Source organism: Copadichromis virginalis, linkage group LG3 (genome assembly GCF_057382275.1).
Source record: "Copadichromis virginalis isolate Kocher_CV1m ecotype Utaka linkage group LG3, C_Virginalis_male_GT1.1, whole genome shotgun sequence".
Lineage (NCBI taxonomy): Eukaryota > Metazoa > Chordata > Actinopteri > Cichliformes > Cichlidae > Copadichromis > Copadichromis virginalis.
In genome coordinates, this window is record NC_140620.1 from 49,849,702 (window position 1) to 49,873,386 (window position 23,685).

The following is a 23,685-nucleotide window of genomic DNA, read 5'->3' on the forward strand; positions in this document are numbered from 1 at the left end:
AGCAGAAAGGTGGTCTCGAGAGAGGCGCCAAGGAGCCTAACAACTGACTGTACCAATATAAGACAAACCGTTGTAGAATAAAAGAATAAAAATTTACACCTAAAAAAAAGGTTTCATTTATTCCATTTAAACAAATACAGAATGATTAAAAAACAATCCTCAATTTAAACATTTATTCAAACATCAAATGCTTATCAAACAATTAAATATGTAACACCTTTAAGTACAGGATTTACAGCAAAAATGTATCTTTTGATAATGTTTCATAAAAGCACTTAAGTTTGAATAAAACACGAGTTTGAACTTAAACACAAAGTTTGAATACGTTTCAGACTTTAGTGGTGGTAATGCTTGTGGGATAGTTGACCACTACTGCCAGTTAGTTGTCTGTTTCCCCCCCACTGTCTCAGCTCCAACATCCTCCTTACCCCCTGTGTTGCAGTAGAAGGCACTTTGGTCTGGAGGATGTCCGAAGGAGCCCCATGACTGATGGAAGGGTAAGACAGTGGTGGGCTCGCTTTGATTTGAGTCTCTGCCATCAATACTGGCGATCCCATGAGAGTCTGGAGGAGCAATGCTGCTATAAGATACAACCGTGCTGGGATCTAGGACGTTAGCGTTGCTGGGAACGCCGGGGTTGTTATTGGTCACAGAATTGTGGACGCTGTCTACAATACTGTTGCTGCTCGTTCCGGCAAAATCAGAGGAGGTAAATGCTGGAGCCGGAGCTTGGGCTGGGAGCAGATTACTAGCTGGGGTGGGCATGAGGTTGGTGGGACGACTGAGGGCCAGACGCTGGGTGAGGAGCTGGTGCTGCAGCCGCCTGTCGGTCCAGTCCTCCTGAGGCTGGCGATGGATCTTCATGTGAGCGTTACGGGACTTGATTTTGTAGAACATTCTGGAGCAAACAAGGAGGGGAGGGAACGACGGAATTTAAAAGAATGCTTGACAATGAAAACCATCTGTTTGTTTGCCCTGATGCCAAACACAGAAAAAAGTTTGTTGCAAGCTTCCTTTCTTATGACTGGTGCTACTTACTTGCCACACAACTTGCAGGGAAAGAAGCTAGCCAATGGGGTCACAGGAACAGCCCCCTCCAGAGCAAACTGTTTGTCCACTGGCTGACACATGGGCGTCACCTAAAGTAACAGGAGCACTTAAGAGTTAGCGTTCTCTGATTTGTGAGCTCCATTTATGTGACGCATTTAATGTTAGACGACACGAATAGTCCAAATACCCTGTATCCTATTAGCTTCTAATCTATAATATCATGAGAACAGACAAACCACCACAGGAACTAACAACAGGGAGAAAGAAAGCTGGACACGGGGCATTCAAATGCAAAAGAAATAAACAGAACATGTTGACAAAAGGGGGAAAAAAATGCAATTTTAAGTTCCTCGTGGCTTCTTTTAATGTTTCTTACACTTTTCTGCTGATCCAGCTCTACATCTCGTCGCTCGTCCTCCTCCTTTTGTTTCTTCTGCTTGTCCTGCAGCTTTTTGCTCAGGTAGTAAAACTCGACACATTGACACACTGTCTTAGTCCTCACCTGAAACACACACACACACACACACATACCAATCTCGATTTATTGCCACATAACATATGTCTTACACCGTGACACAGGAATATAAAATCAGTCTATGCTTCTGCTGTAAATATGGCTAAAAAGGCCCTATGAACTGACATGTGTCAGGAAGCAAAAAATCACCTGACACATTCAGATATTTCTTCCAGACTTTTCGTGTGCAAACTGCTGCTCTTGTGAATCGAGTTGCAACATGTACTTGGCTCGCTGATGGCTCGGGCGGTGAAGCCACTGCCCTTTGTGTATGAACAGCAAGGTTAGTAATTTGATCCTTGAAGTGCCAAAAGGCCCTTTGGGGAAGACGATGCAGTCCAGTAATATGCGTGGTGAGACACCAAAAACTGAACAGGTTTAGGCAAGAAGAAGAAGAAAATTGCATCTGAGGAACATACTGTTTCACCCTGAAGTAACCAGCAGAATACTTGTGGTGCTGATGTTCTGTTTTTCATTCTATGCGCTGATTTGACCCACAAATAATTATTTTTATCTCAGTAAACTGCTGGCTGATTATGGTGCCGTGTGTCATCGTGTTGCACAAACAACAACCATTTGTTGTGTTTTACCATTTTCTGTATGAGTGAAAAGTCTTTTCCATAAGTCCCGAGAGCGTCACTGAAGAGAGTCTTTTCAGTATCTGTCCAAAGATCACAGCCTACGCACAACAAGAGAGTGGGAAGGGACAAAAGGTGCATGAGAAATCAAAGGGTCACAGTAACATATTAAGCAATGCTACCACATGTAGTAACTTGACAGTGAAAGACAAATAGATGAACAATAAATCTGCAGTCTGTCTCTGTGAACAGTACTGCCTGCATTTACAGGAACACATGGGTACTACCATGCAAAACAATGTCCATTCTGTACTTTACATGGTTCTTAGTGGATTTAAAAGCACCAGGCAAGGGGGAGGGGCTGTGGTATGTGATTGAGGTAGAGAGAAGTCTAAGCTGCTACAATGCCTTCATTGTACGCACAGTGAGAATTGTTCCGCCTTTGCTGTCTCACATTGCTTAGTGTTTCAGAGAAACACAAGAGGTAAATGCCTACGATCACAACATGTTTTAGCTAGTTTTGCTTCACCGCTTTTTGCTGTTACCTTGTTATTTAGATAGTTAGTTAGAAAAACTGTATCCCATCTGAACACAGACCCATGTCCAGATCATGTGACTTCTTTTAATCTTCTGATATAGATGGCTATAGACACATTAACCCCTCCAATCAAACCCCTACAAGTAATACCACTATTGGACTTTGCTGTTGCAAAGACAATTTTTGTTTTCCTCAGAGGCAAACATTCACCAACAAGAACATTTTTATATGCATAACAGCAAAACAATAATATTTTTAATAATAATAGTAATGATCATCGTCATCATCGTCAAGTAAAAAGTTGGGTTGGAGTAGTGGTGGACAGAATAAAAAGTCATGCAACATGACTTTATGGAGATCCAATTAAAATGTCCATAGTTTTATGCCAGCATGATACTAACATATCATTTTCATAAAACCAAAAACTATTGTTTTTAATGTTACAAGTAGGTATGCTTAGTCCATGTAAATGGTATTTTTTTTCTGAGAAACGACTGTTTTCTGGGTAACTAGACACTGTCAATCCAAAGAGTCATGTAAGCAGGTGAGTTAAACTGAGGTCAAAGGTTACCAGAGTAATGGTAGTCTCCTGCTGGTGATGGCTGTGAGAACAACAGCATCTCCAGTGTTGCCTGCATAGGAGGGAGTGGCGGAAGATGGAGAGAACAAAAAATGAGGGATGCAACATTGCCAAGAAAGAAAGAAAGAAAAAAGAAAAGGATAAAGAAAAGGAAGAAAGACTTCCTACCATTGTGTCTCCCTGGCAAGAGTGCAGACAGTGCAGAGCCAGCTCGGAGTTACTGCCTCCCCCTGGTAGGCAGCTGGAACTGCACATGGACAGCAGCTTCTCCACTGAGCACAGATAAACCCAGTAAATTTTAATCAGTTCAGTACCAGTTCATTTTAGAGACACTTTATTATTTTGCTCACTTATATCAACTTGTTTTGAGTTCAGCCCTGACATTTTAGCTTCCCTAAAATGTTGAAAGTCCTTGAATTCCACAAAATTTTAAAGTGCAGTCACTGTCCTGAGCTGGACTGTATTTTTGTGTGCTGCTTACCTTGACCTGGTAAGTCACCAGTTTCTTCTTTCTTGTCCAATGGTTTCCAGAGTAACTGTTCCGTAAGGGACTCTTCGTCTGGTGACCGCAGCCCTGACTGTTTGCCATCGGCTAAGCATGGAGGAAGATTAGCCTGGAAATCTGGACCCACATTGACAAATCTGGAAGCAGGGGAACAAAAAGAGAAACAAACGGAGCGCAAATATGAAAACAGACATAAAAGACAACCATATAAACTTTAAGGTACCTAAATATATATCCGTTGATGTGTTAATGCTTTCTCATTAACAAAACATCTGTAGCTCTGATTCTCTATAACTATTATCCTAGCCAGCAGTACAGTAACAACTGTTGTGTTGCTGCCACTAGTCTTCTGATATTTAGCACTTACCGAAACACGCTGCACTCCTCTTCGCCCTCTTCTTCACACACTGTTCCTTCCTCTCTGTGATGGAGACCTGAAATGGAGGAGAAGAGCCCAGTTCCTCTGCGGGCAGGATTGAGGAGCGGATAAGGAGTGTAACAAATCCTCTTCAGTCCTCTGCAGGAGCGAAGCAGGCTGGGGAAAGGCTTTCCAGTGTAGACTGGCTTGTCTTGTTGCTTTGAGAACAAAAGGAAAAAAATGAGACTGATATCCTTGATGATATAAGGCACGATAATCTAACATTTTGGGGCGAGACTTTAGAAACATCTGCACAGTGGTCTAAGTGTAAGAGCTGACGGGATCAGAGATACTTCTGTGCTACAAATACAGAGAAAAGGCCAACATCAAATTTATAACATGCATGCTGAATGATCACGTGTGTTCTCATGTACGCCGAGACAAATATGAAGGGTGCCCGAGCAACAGCCTACTCTAACTTAAAGCGAACAACAGGCCTATCACCATTTCCATGTCTGTCTCGTTTACACAGTTTATCTACTCAACATGTCTAAAAATAAAAAGCTGTGGTTTTAGAAGCAGTAATGCAGTTGGAGCTAACGTAATTTCTTGACAAAGAAGCATTTAGGCATCCGCCCACTTTGACTGCGATGCCTCTCCAGCTGTAGCGAGTCTCGCCTGCCTCCTCGCTAACTGATCTCCTGAGTTTGGGCCATGGAAGAGTAACGGTGAGAAAATGTGTCAATTAAAACACAGCAGCATGCCACGGCTTATATTTTTATTACATGTGTTTTCTTTTAGTTTCACATCTTCATTGAGACATGAAGTTTGCGTCTGTACTACTTCTGTAGTGGATAGGTAGTTTTGTGCCTCAATACTCTAACATAGAGAACAATATCAAGGCTCAAAATTGATCTTGTAAAATTTTGCATGCAAAGATGTTCTCAAGTATGATTTAGCAACATATATAAAATTATATATTCTAATGTAGGTTATCCATCATCTGAGGTTTTATCTTTTATGCAATCCTACAACCTGAGAACCTGATTAGTCTTAATGCAGACCAAAGCTGGACCTCACAGTCCTGGATATGTGAAGACAAAGCTGATATTGCTTTTGTTGTCTGAAACCCAGCAAACTGAACGAAACAATTTCCCTGAGTATCAATGCATAAGTTTAAAACGTCTCTAATTATTTCACGTACTGGTAAGTGTGCTATACCTGCAGATTTGACTGGTTTAGACTGGCGGGTCCATTCCTTACTTTCTGGGTGAGAACATGAGGAGACGTCTTTTCTGATGTCTCGTGATGTTCCCCAGACGGATGATGGGGATGAGAGGGAAGATGGAAAGGGGAATTGGGGGATGGACCACTGGAGGAGCATAGGGCTCTGGATTGGTGAAGGGATAAACGATGGGAAGAGGGCGTAAGCAGGGTTGATTCAGGAGACTGAAGAATGTCGCGTGCGGCTAGAAAAACATAATCGGGAGGAAGAAATTAGTAAAGGGAGTGCAGTAGGTGTGCACGCAAATAATGAGGCTGCCAGGGCTTTATTATTTACTGATTTGTCTGACTGTCTAATTCCAAGGCAAGCAGACACACAAACAAAATCATCAAAAAGTCATTATATCTGTGCACCAACAAAAGCGAGAAAAAAGTGAGAAAGTCACACTAAAGTCTCTCTGTTACGCAGAAAAACAACGATCGAGTTTCAAGAAAAACCCGCATTTTCGCTCTGCTCATTTTTGACGAGCATGTTTTCAAATGTATGTATGAAATGCATCTATTACGAATGGTTCTGGTTGTGAAAATGTGAAAAGTGAAACCCTGATTTGCATAAGGGAAATGGGAAACTTAACACGCACACCTACAAAAACCCACATGTCCCGTAAATTTACATGTGGGCATTAACCTGTGGTTTTTGATAAGTGGGGAAAATAAAGGTAATTAAAGGGGACACAACATGGGAAGAAGGTAAAAAAAACAAAATCGCTGTTTACTTAGACTCAGGCAATTTTTCTTTGTGTTTCTAAAAATACACCACCTTCCACAACACAAGTCTGAACATAATATGAAGCCAGATTAAAAGTTGGTCTTTGTTTGTTCATTTCATTGTCATATTAGACTCAAACGTATTGACTAAGGGGATTTTGTTTATCATTTATCAATTAGTAAATCAGTACTACAGTAATACTGTCAGCAGCCTGCCAGTTCTTGGGAAAAGGATGCTTTATAAAACAGGCTGTGAATGTGTACAGCTTATTTTAAATAGAAACCTTACAGACTTGAATACAAGTGGAAAATTAATTTAAAGTAAATTCTCCTAAAAATTCAGTCAGTTCTACTGAAAAATGTAATTTAAAAAAGCTTCTTTTAAATATATGTGCTGTAAAATTTCATATTAGTGTAAAACTAGTATTTAAAGTCAAAGCTAATAGTAGTTTTTTTCCTAAAACTGTATGTTTATATATGCAAATTAGACACTATCTTATTTAATATGCATTAATTTGCATAAATATCCAAAAGTACAAATGTTAAAAAATTATGTGTATTTGATATTTTATTTTAGTCTGAAAGTTAAAGAAGTGAAATAAAACAAAATCTTAAAAATTGACCTCTACAGGGGAAAAAACCTGATTCTTTTTTCTCAAACAGTCAAATAAACTATAATAAAAATCCCCCTCTTACCCTGCGGGTGGTCTTTATCCTTCAAGCTTGAAATATATTCTTCTGGATTCTTACTTCATTATTTCATTAAAAAAAAAAAAAAAAAAGCTATACGATACCTGTCATGTTGCCATAGTCGTCACCATGGGAGGCTCTTACGTTGCATTCAATGTTGCCGGGGTCACCAGATGACTGTGGAAAGCTGTGCGACAGCAGTGGAAGCTTCCATATCATCCCAGAAGAGTGGACAGAAGGTGTGGATGAGATGCGGGAGGCAAAAAACTGGAGCATACTAAGTGATTCTCCCTGAGAGACTGAATGTCCGGTGCCCCCGTATCCACTGGGCGAGTCCATTTTGGAGGGCGAGTGGGGTGGAGGAGGTAAAGGTGTGGGAGGAGGGCTAAGAACAGAAGGCATGAAGTGAGAGGATGTGGGAGGAGAGGGGAAAGATGGAAGAGAGGAGGGGTGAGCAGGGGAAGAAGAAGAAGAGGAAGAGGGAGGCAGATAGGAGTCTGAGTCAAAAGCACAGCTTTGCCTTGACTTGACCAGTCCTGGGGTTTCACCTCTCCCTACTCCAAATTCCCAGATTTGTCCAGAGGGATCTCCACCGGGTATCACAGGAAATCTTCTCTTTCGCTGGGAGAGAAAGGCCTCAGAGAAGGAATCCAGTTTCTGAGTGTATGTCCTGCTGTTCATGCCGATAAGCGATCTCTGCGGGAGGGCCCCTGAGGCCAGCGCGTGGTTGACCGCTGATGCTCTCCACCTCGCCTCTCCCTGACTTGAGGGAGAGACATTAAGCCAATGTCCCTCAGCCTCTGCTGGCTGAAACTGAACCTCACCTGAGCCACAACTGGGCCCATAATTGTCGTCTCTCCCTAAATAATTATCACTTGTTCTTGCGTCCATCATACAATAATCTACGCTGCTGTCATTAAAGCTGACTGTACCAGTTCTGTTGCAAGACGGAGTTTGTTTAGGAAAGTGGCTAACGTTACCCTCCCTGTTGTAAACCACAGTGTCACTTTTAGGCTCACTCTTTACGTGAGCATAATTATTATAGGGTGCTCTGACTCTACGCCTCGCTCCTTCCTCACTCGGACAGTTTATCGTGTAAAAAACATCATTTGTGTTACTGTAACAATCACCTTTCCCATCTGTGGTGCTTTCACAACTATCCTTATCCTCCCAAGCTTCCTTTTTGCCATACCAAGAGTCGTCAAAATGGCTGCCTAAGGCACCGTCTCCATCAAGGTGGCCAAAACTAGCATCTCCATCCAAACTGCTGGCACTCGTGCTTAGGAACACTCTGTCCCCCCCAGTACTCGTCTTCCTCGTCACAGAGGAGGCGTTTGATGTCAGGAACGAAGCAGTGGATTCTTCCCCTCTACACTCGTACTGCTCCAGAGGATCCTGGCCAGGCTGAGATGACAGATATCCCGCTTCAGAGCCTTGGCAGTTGGCAAAGGTGAGAGAAAATGATGGACGGTGGCGGTGGTGGTTGAGGTTGGAGAAAGACTGGGTGGACGATGAACGATCCTCCATAATGGGCCTCTGGATTTTGCTAGAGTGCCTGAAGGTAACAAAAACAGAGTTTAAGTATAAAAACATAAATTTGATAAACAAGTATCCAATTAGCCGTCTGTGCAAAGTAGATGACTTGTGTGGTGATAACTAACCTATAGGAAAGATCAGTTGTGCCATGTATTGTTATGCTTTCTATCTTTGCCGACATCAAAATCTGAGCTAGCTAAAAGCCACATGTGTTCTTGTTACAATCAAAACAACCAAGCAAGCAGCACTAACATAGCAGGGTCATTCAAACAGGCCTACAGACTCACACATGCATCAACTTAGTAACCACAGCATCAAGCTAGCAACATGTTATTTAACTTTATTTTTAAATGGCCTGATGATTTCTTACTCTACTGTTTCTAAAACAAAGCATCGTGAATCAGCCAACGGTAGTCTCACGCCGTGACACAAACTGCTGCAGTTCTTAACTATTAGAGACGTCTTTTAAATGTCCATTTTCATTTTTCTAATCATTCACATTCCTGTTGAGCATTTACACTAACACAGTTTTGCACCTTATTTAATCAGATCATCAATGAGATAGTAAATGTCCGCAACATAGTCTAAAGAAAAATGCACGAACGCTGCACGAAAACCAGAGAAGTGACTGAAGAGAAAGTCATTTTCCTACCAGTCGGTGCTCTGTAGAAAAGAAAAATTAATACGCTCCTTCAGTTTCATGACAGTCACTTTTCTTTCTGATACTGTGATTGACATTATACTGTTCGAGTACAGATATTTACATTGGATTAAATCTTTAAGTCTTCATTGGTTTTTCTTCTTTCTTTCTTGAAACCACACTCTGCTCTAAATAGGACACTGAGTGAGTCAGACAGAGAAAGAACCAAGTAAGATGAGATGAAGCGACAAATACACTGTATACGTATTGAGGTTTTTTTTCTTTTCTTTTTTTTTTTTACCAGTCTTTGGCGCTTAATTTCCTTTTCACAGAAGTTTGTCTTCTGTTGTTCATTTTTTCGGATTCTTATTGTTCTTCTTACTGCTGTCATCATTCGTTCTGCCTCTCCACCGTCTCGACTGCTCGTCTAATTATTTCCCCTTTCAGATTTTCGACCTCTCACACAGTCCTTCCTACTACCTCTCTCTCTCCTTACTGTGCATCCTTTGACAGTACACACATACATTAACGCATGCACGCACACACTGTCTGTCACACTTGAAGCAAAATGGACAGCTCTTATAGTCTGTCTTTTTCACAGCGATACACTCATTTACCGACTTACTTACTCACTGAAAACAGATGTACACACACGCACTCGCGCACACACTCTGCCTTTCACACTCACACACACTTGCAGGTGTCAAAGAGGACCAGCGGGGTAGTGATGTTGCCTCGCTGCCTTTTCGTCGTCGTGGTAACCACATCCTGAGGAAACAAACGCTGACGGATCTCCCTCCTTTCAGCTATCTTTATCTCTCTGCCCCCCTCCTCCATCTCTCTGTGTCTCTTTCCGCCTCTTCGCCTGGCCTTATCTCTTTTGTTTCTTTTTTCTCACTGAGCGCCCAACTTTGTTGTCTCTCATGCCGTCTTTCTTCTTTCGCCACCTTTTTTTTAATCTCTGCCTCTTCTTTTCTTTCTATCCCTTCATTTGTTGTCAGCTTTTTAGTTTATGCTGGGGGTTTTTTGAGGGGGGAGGTGTGTTCAAAAGCAGTTCATCACAGACTCTGGAGTAATAACAGTTTTTAATGTTATATACATATAGCTATATGTTTGCTACATGGGCTCTATTTCTACGGCTCAGTAACCAACTCTGACCATGTAACAAGTGCTAAAAGTACTTGTGTTTCTTTCCGGTACACATGGTGTGGTTCAGTATATATGGATGTACATGCATTGTCTAGCTACAGTACACTTTATGTGTGTGTGTGCATGTGATATAGAAGGAGTGCGTGTGCAGAGGCGGTAGCATACATGTTTACCAGATCAAGATTCTCCGGCTGAGTCAGCTGACAGGAAGTGAGAAAGAATGAAACAGGAAGGAAGACGGCGACAAACGATGAGGTTCAGGGAACCCTCTAAACACTGCAGCCCCACCCACTTACCCACCCACTCACCAGCCACACACACACACACACACACATACATAGTATGCACCTTTAACTGCTAATCTGTCATTTTCTGCCTTTGTTATGTCATGTAGTCACCTTAAAACACCAACTCACGACCTCAGACACAACCACCGGCAGGTCCACAATTCTGTGAGCTGCAACGTTTGCCACAAAGACGCACACACACACGGTCATATTAACACACACGAGACCATGAGGGACTCGAGTCCCTAAATATATTACAGTGAAATTAAAATGAGCCTTCTGCATCACCGCCAAGGATCTAAATATACTATGTGGTTAACTGACTGGCAGTGCTAAGGTATAAAATACTTTGTGGTTGGTATAAAAAACATAAGGGTTGGAAGTATGAGCAGTTAAAAACAACAAGACAAAAAAGTAGTGAACTAATATATATTTACACATGTAGTATAAGTATATAAGATCTGTACAGTGTATACAGTCAGCAGTCACATGTATATACAATTATATACAGCTCATAAAACTGGAACCAGCTGTACACATATAACCTGTGCCAATGTGCTCTCTTACTTTAAATATCTGTGTAAACATTAAACTCATGCATATTTTTCAGGTGCATGAGTTTCTTTCTACATATTAAATGAACAAAAACAAAGTTGAACAAACTGAGCATTATCAAAGTATCCTAGACAGTTAAATTGGGATGCCTGTTTGATTAATAGCCACACTAGCCGGGACATTTACTGTCCAACTGCTCACATTTGGAAATATTTCAAGTCCAGTCCTTAGAGAGGTGGGTGACTTTGTAATAAATGAAGAATTGTTATAAGTATTGAATGATCCAATAATCCAGCAACAATCAAAATCAGTATCTGAGTGTGTAGGTGGTCATGTTAATGCTGAGGTCACTTGTACACTGCGATTACACACTGGAAACCTCAGTATTAACATGCATAATAGATAATGCAGTAACTACTCAACTGTCTGACAGATCAACCTCAACATTAGCATATATGTTAAATGCCCATATTTTATTTCTATAAATTACAAGGTGTTCTTTCAAGGCTTCGTGGTGGCCAGAGTGAAACATTTCATCAGATTTTAAACACTCGATTTTAAATACGACACACGCTGTCTGTTCTCTAACAGTGCTGAGAGATTGCTGTCCCTATTTGTTTTTATCTTTTATCTTTTTCAATGTTTGTCTTTGACGCCTTTCAAATACCAAAAGACCAAATGCAGTACAGTGAACTGGTAACTGGCACGGAGAGTCTTCTCCTCCAGAGTTTACTTGTAAAGATGAACTTGAATCACCACAGTGGGTTTCTCAGGCTCTTTATCTCTAACCTAACATTACTACTTTGATGATCATGCCAACATAAAATTATAGTTGTATGGAATCATGTATTTCAATATTAAAAAGGGCAGTAAACTAAAAGCTTTATTATTACTGTTATTATTACAATTTAAAATTGTTCTTCACCTCACTAACGTATTACGTTCAGGGCTTAAAAACCTCAACTGCTCTAAAGACCCTTTAATTACAGAGATTTCTTATGTTGTGTCTGAATCTGATGCAAACGAGTGTTTGCATAAATAAATTCACCTTGAGAAAACAGCCGGATTTAAAAAAAAAAAGTGTGAATGAAAGAATGTGAAAGGATAAAAGGGGAGTGCGGAGGAGGATGTACGGGGGAGACGTTTCTCTAGTTTTCTCTTGAATTCACCCTGAAAACCTGCGGGAGCAGAGGAGGGGGAAAGAGTCGAGCACTTCTGGACTTTTTTTTTCTCGTGTTTTCTCTCCGAGTCGTATCTCTGTCTGTCTTCCGTCACTTATAAAAAAAAAAAAGAGCGATGACTAGCGGGAAGAGAGGAACGTAATGGATTAGAGAACTTGAAACAAACACGAAGCAGACAATTTCACAAAACAAAAATGCCGTTTGAACAGCGCCTCTCACTAACCTTGTCGATCTTCTGTGCTACTACGACAAAATCTAACATCGCCTAAAAAGTCATACAGTGTATATAATGAAACTGCTACCAAACTGCTCAGCATACAACTAGCAGGTGAGACAGATTGTTTTTCAAAACAGGAACGCGTTCCTTTATTAAAGTATATAATAAGATGCGCAGAGAGGGTCTCGGAATAACCAGAAGATATTTTCTGTACAGAAAGTGTAAGTCGAGAGCTTCCCTTTCATTAACAATTTAGAAACACACCGCATCGACAACAATGTCAAGCCTACATTAGACTCTTATAACAAAAAGCTGAAGTGTTGACAGAAAGTTGTTATTTTTAAAGTATTAGTTGCACACTTAAGAACCAGCGCAGTGACGCTCTATCTTTGGGGTCCTAACCAGTGATTTATATGTGCAACTATGTTTATTCTCACAATACGAATGCAGAAACACCAGACGTCTACAGCTTTGGTTGAAATGTAAAGCGAGTGGAAGGAAAGTTCTAAAACCACTACACTGAAAACTGATGTATTTCATGCAAAAACCTCTAAGGCTGGAAATATGGCATATTTTCCTCTTCGTGTGTTAGTCATTCCCCAAACTAGGGGAAAAAAAGAAGCTTATTACTTAAAAACAAGATCACAGGGCAGAAGAGAAAATGTTCAGAGACCCCGCTGCGTGCAAATGTACTCGAGGTGCTACAGACCTCTTTCATGTAAAATTTGTGATTCTTCGTCTTCTTCACAAGTTAACGACTTAAAAGAAAGCGCAAAAGGTTTTAGCCTGGTATAAAAGTGACAAGTTATTTTCATTTAAAAACGTTTAAATGAAAATATTTTTTATTAATGGAGAGCTCTAATAAACTAACACTGCCTAAAACTGTTGAGAAATCTCCCATTAGATTGTTTCGGCCTTTCAGAAGCTGCAGAAGTCATGAAACCTGTTTGAATATGATGAAAGATTTTTCAAACCGTCGAGTTTTCTGCTGCATGATGTTTTATGTACATAGGTGCAGGCAGACGACAACGTTACGGTCATGCTCGCTGAAGGCCGAGCTGGTGAATAGATATTTAAATGTGGAGCTTTAATTTGATCCAAATAATATAATCATTTAAAGTCTTATCCCCACGCATGGATATTGGATAAAATCTCCAATAAGAAGCCATTTAGTAACACAAGCTGCAACTTCTGTTAACACCTTGGCTTTCTGGGCCAGTAATCAGTGGTATTTACCAGAGGTGTGGACTCGAGTCACATGACTTGGACTCGAGTCAGACTCGAGTCATTAATTTTATGACTTTAGACTTGACTTGAAAAAATGTTCTAAGACTTGTGACTTGACTTGGACTTTTACACCAATGACTTGGGACTTGAATTGGACTTGAACCGGTTTACTTGAAAAGACTTGATATTTTACCCCAAATATAAAATTTAACATGCATATTATATGGAGATTGAAAATGTGACGTCATTCACGGGTAGAACCGCAAAGGATTCTGGGAACTCGTGGCAAGCGGTACTAGCGCACGCAGGCTTTCAATTAAAATCAGTCACACAGCGATAAAAAGAAACACAAAAATGTCAAGAAGCTGTTGTATTATTAACTGCAATAGCCGGTCGCATGACAGCCACGGGAAGCCGACGGGTAAAGAGATCGGTTGTTATCGGATTACGTCGTTGAAGAGAAATTGTTCGAGCCATGTTTCCGAAGTAACAAAGAGGCGACTGGATTGCAGCCATTCAAAGATCAAATATAACGTCCCAGAACACTCCAGCTCATAGGTTAGTCTGCTCCAAGCATTTACACAAAGGTCAGTCTGCTGTTGTAGTTAATGCGTCATTTTTCTTAACATAATTGGTGATATAGGTTACAAGTAAGTCTGGCGCTGAACAGAAATTGTCGCGCTATGCTCCTTTATTTATTGTGCATAAATAGTAAATTATCCTGACACAATATTGCGTTTCGCTTCTGTTATTATGGTACACTGACAAAAACATATACTTTTATTCACAGGATAAAACAGGTTTTTTGTATCACTAATTGCCCAGTACGATTACAGCATACAGTATTATTGTCACTGCTACATTTCTGTGATGCTACCAGAAATTATTTCCACTACTAATTAATTACCGTTGAGCTCAAAGGTCCTATTAATAAACGGTTAACGAATGTGTATTTATGACGACGATTTGTGAGACTGGTAAACTTATGATACGTACGATGGTCTTTCGTTCTACACGGTGCATTTCAAGGTCCTGCACCATCCGTCGGTAAACTGTACCTGGGCTTGTTGCAGTGACCTGAAGTTACTAAACTTCATGAGTGTGTGCACTCACTCCAAGAACCGTATGATTATAAATATGCATATAAATATGCTACGATGAGATAGCTGACTTCATCTAACTAGCAAATGTTTTCCAGGCTACGTTGGTGATACAGTTTTTTTTAATGTGTATGATATTTTTGTCATGCGATTTTAAAGCCGGTCCTACAACCGCATCCAAGAATAACATGCAGCTTATCTCAGAACTGTCGGTGAAAATTATTCTTGGAGCTAGGTTTAATTGAGCTGCATTTTAAAGAGGTGCAATTTCACAATTTGTGTATATTTTCTAAGTTCACTATTTTGTATGTGTTGAGAAAAACACAGATTTTAAAATTACATGGTCTAATATTTACATTTAGCATAACTGCAACATTATTTTTTCGTTTGTTTTTTTTAAAGACTCGAAAGGACTTGAAATTCAAAGTTTCAGACTTGTGACTTGACTCGGACTTTTACACCAGTCTGACTTGCCTGACATTACTTGAGACTTGACTTGAGACTTGAGGATAAAGACTTGAGACTTACTTGAGACTTGCAAAACAATGACTTGGTCCCACCTCTGGTATTTACTACTTTTGCCACACAAGTCCTCAGTATTCTCGAGTTGAACTACATCCAGCTTCAGCAAGGAGCTCAGCTGCATACCTGTAAAGTTTAGTAACTTCATTTTGCACTGCTGTGACACTATATCGTTGACAAAATATCAATATCAAGATGCACAGACACCTGCGAAAGTACTCACAAGCGGCTTTGTGGTAGTTCCTGTTACAGACGATGTCTCCGGGACTACATGACACACACACACACACACGAGTCACCGGGTAAAAAAATGAGACCAGCTACACTATCATAGCTAGTAACAATCATGACTCAAACCTATTTAGCACACAGCTGCAAAGCTCTCCGTTTTAAATTACATCCATTTGCATGAAGGTCACAGGGGTCAACTGATGCTGTAGCAGAAGAATCGACGTAATGCAGAACATACAAGAATTTATCCCCTTAACTTCTAACTTAAGTAGTGAAAGCAAACGGTTTCACAGTTGCAGACAGTGTTTCTTGACAGGCTTGGATTAACTGTGGATTGCATGTCTCATCATGGCCATCTTACATCATCAAATAACCTGCTTACCTAACATAGTCAATCAAAATAATAAAGTCTGAAAACAGTTGTGCAAGGAAGCGACCTGTTTCACAAGCCTTGTTATTCCTGCTAAGTACATGGCATTTAAAATCAAATACTTAAAGTGAAATAAGGAATCTTTAGTTTTGTTCTTGGATATTCGAGTCTCACACCGCTGGTTTCACAAGCCTAACCGTGACAAGCTGTGTGGGAAATTTCATTAAAAGTCAAAGATCTTTGATCGATGAAGCCTCTACAGCTCCATCAAGATTTGGGCCAGAGAGATCGACGCGTCATCGGCCAATGGATGCTCCGTAGGTAAGTATTCAATTTCTAACCTCTCTTAATGTTGTCGCCCTTTAACGTGAACTTGTCAGCCGGTTTGTAAGCTTTCAGGTGCAGTGGAGACCGATTTGTTACAGCTATAGGTAGGCAGGCCAAAAAGCATAAATTCAAATGTGGACCAAATCAAAATTTGCAATAGGCCAGATCTAGACCGGAAGCCATAGTTTTCACATATGCACATTTAAAAAAATGTTTTTTTTTATTTAATTTTTTTATTTTTATATGTACAGCTTTACAAATGTACTGTCAATTTTAAAAAGCTGGAATCTGTGGATAGTCGATTCTCGGGAAAATCTGGAAAACCAGTAACGCTGAAGTCGCACAACAACCGCTGAAAATGTGAAGGTCAAGTAGGGACGCTGTCCAAATTATTATTATTTTTTTCTTCTTTCTTCTCAAATGTACCCCCCAGCCGAACATTGCTGTTGACCGTGCGGACTGCAGGACACGGGACCACCCATCAACAGCTGTAAATTCACCAGAGCTATTCTCAAATCGGAGCCATTAGATACCGCACGGGTTTTGCAGCTGAATGTCCGATCGTTCAACGCAGGCGGAACATTTTGCAATTCTCTAGAAAAGTTTGTGTGTGAAAACGGCTTCAGTTTCCTAATCGCAGGTAATAGCGAGAGCTGAAACACTAAACCAAAAAGAAAGACAAAACTGACACTTTTACATCGGCTAACCGAACTCGTACATTACCAGTGACTCAACATTAATCTTACTGAACCCCCACAAACAAAATTGCAACTTTACCAAATCTGATGCGACTGAAATATATGCCTCGGAGAAATGGGTGTAGGTTGCATTTTAATATCCAGTATAGCCCAGTTCCTATAAACTACCCTTCAGGATAGGGCGGAAAGCTGTCACAGAGCTCTGAAGATATCAAACTCATAATGGGCTTTGATTTGCAGTTCTAGAAATGCTTAATAAAATGTCCTTAATTTACCCGTGCTAAATCTACTATTATCATTAAGATAACCTAGTATAACTAAGCTTTCATTAAAGAAAGTGGTACTATGTAACAATATTAAAAGATTTTTTTTTAAACAATCACAATAAAACAAATTACACTGACATTATCATCAGTTTTCTATGTAATATATTACACTATAACCTAGTGGACAAAGAATTTTAAAACTTTTCTGTGACACAGTTAAGAGGAAACAAATTACAGCTCATAAGGATTTTTAAAAGGTGTTAAGAGTATCATGTCATCCACTACTTAAAAAGGTGCCCTTATGTACTAAAGGATATGAGTGCAACCACACAGTACCTCCGATGAGAAGAACTGTAGATGATTATCAGCTAGGCCACTGGAAACTGGTCACAAGCAGTGGTTAGGCAGTAACTGGTGCATTCATATTAGATAGCATCAACTATGAGAGAGTAAAAGCACCTTGTGCTTGCATCTACCTATGTTCTCTCTGCTGCTAATTGTATTGATGTGTTTCTTTGTTCTTAAATGATGAATTTATTTGTTTGTTATCCTCATTGTGCACCTCTTTAGCATTCCTAACACCTGTTTTACGCTACACAGTGACTTTGATGTCTGTATGAATACAATAACACCCAAGAAACAGCAGCAGAGCAAAAAACACAGCTCTAAATGAGAGAGAAATATTTGGGCGCCCAGAATCTTTCACGTCTTATTCTTTTGTTTTTTTACGAAATTAATGCAAAAAATTTAGAATTTTTCGCAACAAATTGTAAGAAAATACTCAAGGTGAAAACAAGTCTCTCCAAATGGGCCACATTCACATTATTTTCTAGTATAAAACAAAATAATGAATTGTAGTATTCGCCACCTTTATCGTAATTCCTGCAGCAGGTTTGCAGCTAAAGAAGAATGAATCTGGTAGCTGGACTGATACAAACGTATCGTGTTTTCACCCATATAAATTCACATATCACATTAATCTGTGCCTTTAAGCGCTTTTTAACTATGAGTACTCGCAATCGAAGTTTAGGGTTCTATATCTTGCAAATTTCAGGGTTTGAACTGGAGAAGTCAGCGATTGACCCACAAAGCTTCTGATCAGCAGATGACCCAGCCCACCCTGAGTCACAGCAATTTACAAATACGTTACTTTGAACAAAGTACCAATCAGGATATGGAAATGTGAAAATGGGTGATGATTATCAGACTCCGTAAAATCAACTGTTAGGGCGAAGTGCAAATCTTCCGTAGGCCAAGTTATCCTGCGAGGCAGACTGTAAGAGAGGCCACCGCAACAACTGAGAGGGAGATACAGGTTTCCATGGTTGAGAAGGGAGACACTGTACTTACAAAAACTGCCTTCCGGATGCTTCACCTGCCACAGCTTTATGGCAAAGTGAAAACCGCTGTCGAAAAAAACATCACATGGCAGGTAAGAACACGTGTGGGAAATAAAGTGAAAGAAAATTCAGTCACTGAACCAAATTTGGGCTTTTTGGTTGTTCGACTAAAATCTACGGCAGACGCACTAAAAACACGCAACACGCTCCTACCCGGAGTTGTGCAGCAGCAGCGTGGTGCTTCAGGAAGGTGACTCTGCAGCAAGTATTGGAAAGCGTTTGATACTTGAAGGGGAAATCGACAAAGCAAAAAAACCCTACGCTCCCTGATTTAAAAAGTCAGTGTCAAGAGTAAGTGGAGGGCAGAGGCCAAGACTGAGCATATCTAAAATGTGCTGCAAGATTGAATGTCAGTGTTCACTCACAGGCCCGACATGAGCTCTTTTTGCAAAGCCGACTGGGGTAAGAATGCATCGAAATGCTTAAAGTTGACAGAGTACGATAAGACTTTAAAGTCTGCGACTTTACTGCATTTAAACGCGGCGGCGGTGTATTCTTGCGCAATAATTTCGTTTTGTCTTTTACTTCACTCGGTAGCTTTGAATACCTACCGTGGCCTGAACTTATATGAACAAATGATAGAATTTTTCTGGAAATCGTCCTTGCCTTTTACACCTTATGTCTGTGGGTGAAAGTAGCATGTACTGCAGCTTCTTTGGCTTCCTCATTTCACCTCCTCTTCTAGAAAGAGTGTAAAAGGCCAGAGTAATGTTAATTAAGTCATTTAAAGATAATAACTTTACTTAATTGTGGTTTCTCAACTACGGGTTTTAAAGCCGAGCATTTAAAAAAGTTCTGTATATATGTTTTTTAATCATTGCCACAGGCGCTGAAGCCTTACTTCCTAACTTTAAAAAAAACAACACAAGAGGCAGTTGTTGCCCCCGTTCTGTCTGCAGATGTCAAAGAAGGTCACAAAAGCGGAGGGAGACAAAAATAGCAACAACAAGGAAAACTCTTCATCTAAAGTTTGGTCCACCTCATTTAAATCAACTGGGAGACGATTAACATCGCCGAAATATTCTTAAAACAGAAAAGTACAGAATCCAAAAGTTCCAACACCTCGATGTTAACGGCTTCAACAAATATCGTCGAAACATTAAAAGCTGACTAAGAGCCGTTTCACACCGTTACCCCACAATGCCACATTCAATAAATACTTCATAATACACGCAGCTGTTTGTCTGGCTAATACCTACACTACAACAACTTTATATGTAACTGGTCAGCGATAAGCAGAGGCCCAGATTTCATCTTAACAATGTTCACAATGAACAAAGTCAAGCTTGTGGTTTTAAGCCTCTCTCTATAAGAGCATGTTTGGTGTAAACACCAACATGTTGTGGCTAACAACACTGAAATGCTACAAGTAATGTTGAGACTTAGCAGTGTGCAGTTTGTCACTTGAAAAATATAAAAAGAAAAAAAATAAAAGACGAAAAGAATTTTCTAGTTACTTTTTCAGCTGCTCAAAACATTTAATGCACGCAGAACCTACCAGTCAGACTTTCAGGAGATTAAGTGGAAGCATAAAAGTGATGCTTTTATTAAAACAGTCCAAGTAATGCGAAAGGAGGAGACGCGCCTGCATATTTAGGTCATTACTCAAAGTTTAAGAGCTGTACAAACATATTATGAATCACTTCTAATACTGACTTGCAGCTTTTATAATGTATAAAATGCATATTCCTGCGAATATATATCCTATTCTTCATGGATAAATGTTGTATGTTTGAATTTAGACTGAACTAGATTAGACATAATCTACAAATATCTAATCGTTTAAAAAAAAAAAGAAAAAAAAGTCCACCTTGAATTTAAATTTTGCTGAATTTAAATTAACTGGTAAATGATGATAGCTAAGACTGGACAGGACAGGTGTGTTTCATTTCTGTGTGAGTATGCTAACTGTGCTAATGCTGGGACCCAGGGTTTTACCGTTAAATCTTCTCTAAATGTATTCTGAAAAACAGTCCTGCCCCACAGTGCTTTGTTTAAAGAAACAAAAACACTGAAATTAGAACAAAAAACGTCTTTTTACCTGTTAAGTTGTCATCACGAGGAGAGCTGTCCCAGTGGCAGTGAAATGCATGTGTGTATGGTCTGCTGGTAGGTAGACATGTGTGTGAGAAAAGGGGTGGAGAGTGACACGGTGAGCGAGAGAAACGTAGTTTCACCAAAGATGATCGGCCTGTCGCTCTTTCAGTCTTTGATCAACCTTGTCATAACGCCACCGTGCGTGTATGTGTGTGTGTGTATGTGTGCATGCATTTCTGTGTGTGTGTGTATTACGAGCTGTGTCATAGTGATGCTGGAAAGAGAAGAAAAAACACCCCGGCGTGTGGCTTTAACCTCACACACACACACATACATATACATGCATACATATGCACACTTTCAGTTTGAGTGGGTGTTTTTTCTCCTCTCTCATCCCTCATTTTTTCTTATGGTCTTCTTTTGGTCTGTTTGTTTTTAAAGGGCCACACACCCAAACACACACACCCTAAAACACAAGCAGGACCCCAGAGAAACCCAAATGCACTGAATAATCAGCTTTTAAATACTGCAGTCTGGTAGAGAGTCCAGGTCCGATCTGTGTATGGTCAAAGTATTTGCCATTACAACAGAATATATGGTGTTTCTCTTGTTTTCTCAGACAAGGAAGTTAAAATCAATGTTGGTGTGGTGTTCAGTTTAAGTGAAAGGGAAAGTTAAATACATTAGAGGAAACATGCTTGTTTGTTCTCTTGCCATCAGTTAACTGAGAAGATCACAACAACTCTCATACATTTATGATGAATGGGCCGTCTGCAGCCAGCAGTGAGTGAGTACGGGAACACGGAGCAGCAGCTAGATCTTAGGGAACTAAATTCTACTTATTGGCGCCTCTAAAGCTAACAACGTAAATAAAAGTGCTTTAATAAATACACAAAATTGATTTGCAGGTGAACCTAGTAGTGCAATTATAGCCTGGCTAATAAACTTTACTTCTGTGAAACTGATTTGAAACAATTGAAGCCTGGAATCAGTAATGTTGCTCATAAATGGCAATTTAATTATGAACTTATTATGTAATTTTGCCTTATTACAAGCATTTTGAAAAAGGCGAATCATCTTTCTGTCATTAATAGGATAAAATATCAGCTAAAAAAAAACTAATAAAGCTTGGATTGACATTCAAAACCCGCCTAAATATGTTCATATCGCCATAAGATAAATTAGACCGTGATGATGCAGCATTTTAATTAGCTAAGGTGCTGCAAGCTAGTTTGTTACCTCGGCAATAAGTCAAGCTAGCATTTTATTTATTTATTTTTTCGGACCTATTTGTTGTTTGTATTAAAGTTCTCTGTCTCACAACAAAAAAGGGTGAACACACATTTCTTTAAGAAGTTTTTACCAATTCCAAGAGAAATGTATATTTAGATATTTTTTGACTTGAACGTACCTTGTTCGGGCTTCAAGGCCGCACAGTGGGGAACGGTGTTAGCAGGAGAGGTAGGGCTGGCATAAAATCTGACTCAGAGAAGAAAAAAGACAAGAAAGGGAAAGGATAAAAAACAGTGAATAGGAGAGAAACTCAGAGTATTTATTAATGGAAAAAAAAATGTTCTGTGTGAGCTTTGTTAGCTTAACAGAGATTTTTAACTTTTGTTTTACGCTTAAGTTAACTTGAAGTTATTTAGCTTCTGGCTTTAGCTTCTGGCTTGCTGTAGAAATAGGTTTGGTATCAGTGTTTTTATCTGTTTATCTAAATAAAGACAATGCACAACACACTCACCGGGCACTTCGTTATGTACAATTCCTCCTTAAAAAATAAATCTTATCAGCCACGCACACCAAGTGCAGTTATGCCCGCAGACACGTTCAAGACACGTTCAAGCTGAGAAAAGTGATTTAATGACTTTAAATGTGATGTAGTTATTGGTGCAAGACAGGTTGATCTGAGTATTTCAGAAACTGCTGATGTACTGGGATTTTCCCACACAACCATCTCTAGGGTTTACAGAGGATGCGCTAAAAAAAAAGAGAGAAAATATCAATGAGCGGCAGTTCTCTGGGTGAGACTATCTGGTTGATGTCAGAGGTCAGAGGAGAATAGCCAAATTGCTTTGAGGTGACATGAAGGCAACAATCCTTACAGAAGGGCATCTCTGGTCAAGCAGCACATAAAGCTAACGGGCTACAGCAGCGGAAGACCACACCACGTGACACTCCTGTAACTGGATCCAGTAGAGCATCTTTTGGTGGAACGGGAGTTGAGTATCATGGATGTACAACAGACAAATCTCAGAGGGAATTTTGCAGCACCCTTTTTAATCTGTGACATGAAGAATTAAAACAAGTCTGAAGGTAAATAGGCGTCCAACCCCTCCTACCGAACTCTACTAACTAATCAAATGGCTGGTGAGTGGATGTTTTTGTACTTTACTAAGCGTTATTTTTCACACACTGTATCTATAGCTACCATAAATAAATTAAGACTTCACTTCTCCAGGGTGAATAGTACCAAATATTTATAAAGTGTTAACAAATGCATTAAACTATGTAACAAGTTTACTGTATTCTAATAAAATTCTTGCTCCTATACTAATATATGGTGATATGGTGACCTGGCTCACTGTAAGTATGGAGTGAAAGTGATTACAACAGCAGTGTGAAACTTGTGGCCAGAGGGCCAGAACTACCTGCCAAAAGATCATATTCAGCTCACTGGATGGCTTTAAAAAATGCTGTCCAGGCTCATTAATACCAGTTAAAACCTTTGGAAAATTACTACTATTTTTAGGTCAGAATAAGATGAATCATAAAGGTGTGAAATACCAGTATTCTTTATCTACAAAATCTATAGGTGTGACGGTTCTGCATCTTTCCACTGTGACCTGTGATGCGTATGTGTTGATGGTAGAATCAGTGTGTTGAAAATCAGTTTAAAACCCTGAAGATATCTTCAGTGATCATTAAATGAGAGGCAGTGGATCATTTCATAAATGGTCATTAAATGAGAAAAATTATTTAATACCTTTTTAAAATCTTGGCGATGGACAAGTCGGAGTTAAAGAATCTACGTCTTTACACCTGAAGTCATTGGAAATTTTGGAGGGGCGTTTGTGATGTATTGATTTTACAGGTGAAATGGGGCTGTATGTGTCCCATGAACTAAAAGGAGTTTT

At 39.8% G+C, this 23,685-nt stretch overlaps 1 protein-coding gene across 4 annotated transcripts; it reads right to left on the reverse strand.

Moving 5' to 3' along the window:
• Positions 1–100: 100 nt before the first annotated feature.
• LOC146715086 (uncharacterized) lies at positions 101–22,470 on the reverse strand. Of its 4 annotated transcripts, XM_085451509.1 has the most exons (12): positions 22,293–22,470; positions 21,960–22,027; positions 6,910–8,360; positions 5,345–5,592; positions 4,133–4,341; positions 3,742–3,902; positions 3,429–3,532; positions 3,252–3,312; positions 2,155–2,243; positions 1,427–1,552; positions 1,039–1,139; positions 101–898 (listed from the first exon to the last, which is right to left on the reverse strand). In XM_085451509.1, exons 3-12 carry the CDS (start codon positions 8,330–8,332, stop codon positions 370–372), a joined length of 3,051 nt encoding a protein of 1,016 aa, XP_085307635.1. In that variant the 5' UTR covers positions 8,333–8,360; positions 21,960–22,027; positions 22,293–22,470; the 3' UTR covers positions 101–369. The 4 variants fall into 4 exon arrangements, with proteins under 4 accessions (XP_085307635.1, XP_085307636.1, XP_085307637.1 ...); XM_085451510.1 differs by lacking the exon at positions 22,293–22,470 and having other exon boundaries at positions 21,960–22,192; XM_085451511.1 differs by lacking the exons at positions 21,960–22,027; positions 22,293–22,470 and adding an exon at positions 20,553–20,597.
• Positions 22,471–23,685: the final 1,215 nt, after the last annotated feature.

What these genes read in the sequence shown, in the direction of transcription:
- LOC146715086 (XM_085451512.1), bottom strand. Translation starts at nt 9,335, where the DNA reads ATGAACAACAGAAGACAAACTTCTGTGAAAAGGAAATTAAGCGCCAAA. An exon ending in GAGGAGTGCAGCGTGTTTCG is followed by an intron (nt 3,903 to 4,132) that starts GTAAGTGCTAAA and finishes CCCTGCTTCCAG; the next exon opens with ATTTGTCAATGTGGGTCCAG. An exon ending in TGGTGACTTACCAGGTCAAG is followed by an intron (nt 3,533 to 3,741) that starts GTAAGCAGCACA and finishes ATCTGTGCTCAG; the next exon opens with TGGAGAAGCTGCTGTCCATG.